The following is a 1,460-nucleotide window of genomic DNA, read 5'->3' as shown; positions in this document are numbered from 1 at the left end:
CGAAAGGGATTAAGTATCGACTACGGAAAATGACTTGAAAGAACAGAAGTCTCACCACGCTCATCACTTCGGCGACCACGTCTACCGTAGCGATCACCAGGAAACAATGTCCGAGCTGATCCACGTGGAAATCGTTCAACACTTTCATTATCGAACTCTTCGTCTCTCCGTTACTCTGCTTCAACGTGAATATCGATCTGGAGATCACGTTAATGTGGTTGTACGGTAATTTATCCGAGATGGCCCTCATCACGGTGCTGATCGTGTCTCTGTCTGAAACGATGCGTAAAACTGGATGTAATCTACGGAAGATCGACGCACCGAACCAAATCGTTAATCTTATCACCGAACGTATCGTCGTGGAGGATGTTGATCGCAGTCCAAGAGAGAACGTCCATCATTCTTAGGTCGAGGAATATCTGAGACAGCTCCTCTCCTGGCTGTATTAACGGTATGCTCATACCGTATTTCTCTGGGATTCGGGGACAATCCAGGTCTTGGAATAGGAATATTCGTTGAGTCCGATTATTCGATTAGGGAAATGGTATTGAAAATTTTTTAAACCTGTTATGGCGAGGTGGACGAGCTCTTCCTTCCGCGCGATCCTGTGCAGCCGCCAAGTCGAATTGCAACTCGCGATAGAGAGGAGAATCGTGTAGTCTAATTATCGAGGGATAATCGAGATTAGTAGACGATTTGAAATGAGAACGGCGACTTTACCTTGATACAGATCGACGTTCGCGTAAGAAAAAACATGAACGGCTATGTCGCTTTCCGTTTGCCTGAATAAATTGCGTATTAGGTATACGGCGTCTCGGTGCTCCTCTCTGCTCCCGAAGAAACTTCTGTCGATGACCACGGCTGTTTAAAAGAATTCCTTTAAATCGCGGTTCCTGCGTCGGGAGAAAAACCGTACCCATCGATGTGTTGGCAAACACCGGAGGAAACTCGTCGAAACTATTCCCATAGACGACGCACCTGAGCAGCAACAGAACCGATATCATTTCTACCGACACACGAAACGAGAACGCGTTTATTCAACGATATATAACCAGGGACACCTGTGAATAATGTATCACTTCATTAGTTTTGCCGATCCGTTATTACAAACCGAGACGATCACGAACCGTGCGCGACTACACCGAGCCTAATGCAACTCGGCGTATCAGGGAATCGTGAGGAAAGGTCAGTTCTTTAATAACTAACCACCGAACGATCGAATCCCCGTGGAATTGGAACGGGACATTGCTTCGACCTGCATAGTTGCGTGCATCTAGTTGATTATTCAATTCAACCCTCTCGATAATGGATATCGAAATCTGAGAAACGACGCGACGACGCTCCCGAAATTAGCAGACGTGGGATTAATTCGTAATCGAATTACGCTTGCAATAATACAATATGCGAATATTATACTTTATTTTAATAATGTACTCTTTTAATTTTTGTCGCGTGTATTT

At 45.0% G+C, this 1,460-nt stretch overlaps 1 protein-coding gene across 1 annotated transcript; it reads right to left on the bottom strand.

The window, feature by feature from the left end:
• Window positions 1–55: 55 nt before the first annotated feature.
• On the bottom strand, window positions 56–1,069 carry LOC113464635 (uncharacterized; the record flags this gene model as incomplete). The annotated part of the gene is made up of 4 exons (XM_026815474.1): window positions 721–1,069; window positions 565–660; window positions 347–496; window positions 56–273 (listed from the first exon to the last, which is right to left on the bottom strand). Coding segments are annotated over exons 3-4 (333 nt in total), but the record flags the coding sequence as incomplete, so codon positions are not given.
• Between the last annotated feature and the right edge of the window lie 391 nt (window positions 1,070–1,460).

The sequence above is a fragment of the Ceratina calcarata genome, unplaced genomic scaffold, assembly GCF_001652005.2.
Source record: "Ceratina calcarata isolate Rehan_Ccalc_2016 unplaced genomic scaffold, ASM165200v1 scaffold4506, whole genome shotgun sequence".
In the NCBI taxonomy this organism is placed as follows: Eukaryota; Metazoa; Arthropoda; class Insecta; order Hymenoptera; family Apidae; genus Ceratina; species Ceratina calcarata.
The sequence above is the reverse complement of the archived record's forward strand: the minus strand, read 5'-3'. Positions and strand labels throughout refer to the sequence as shown.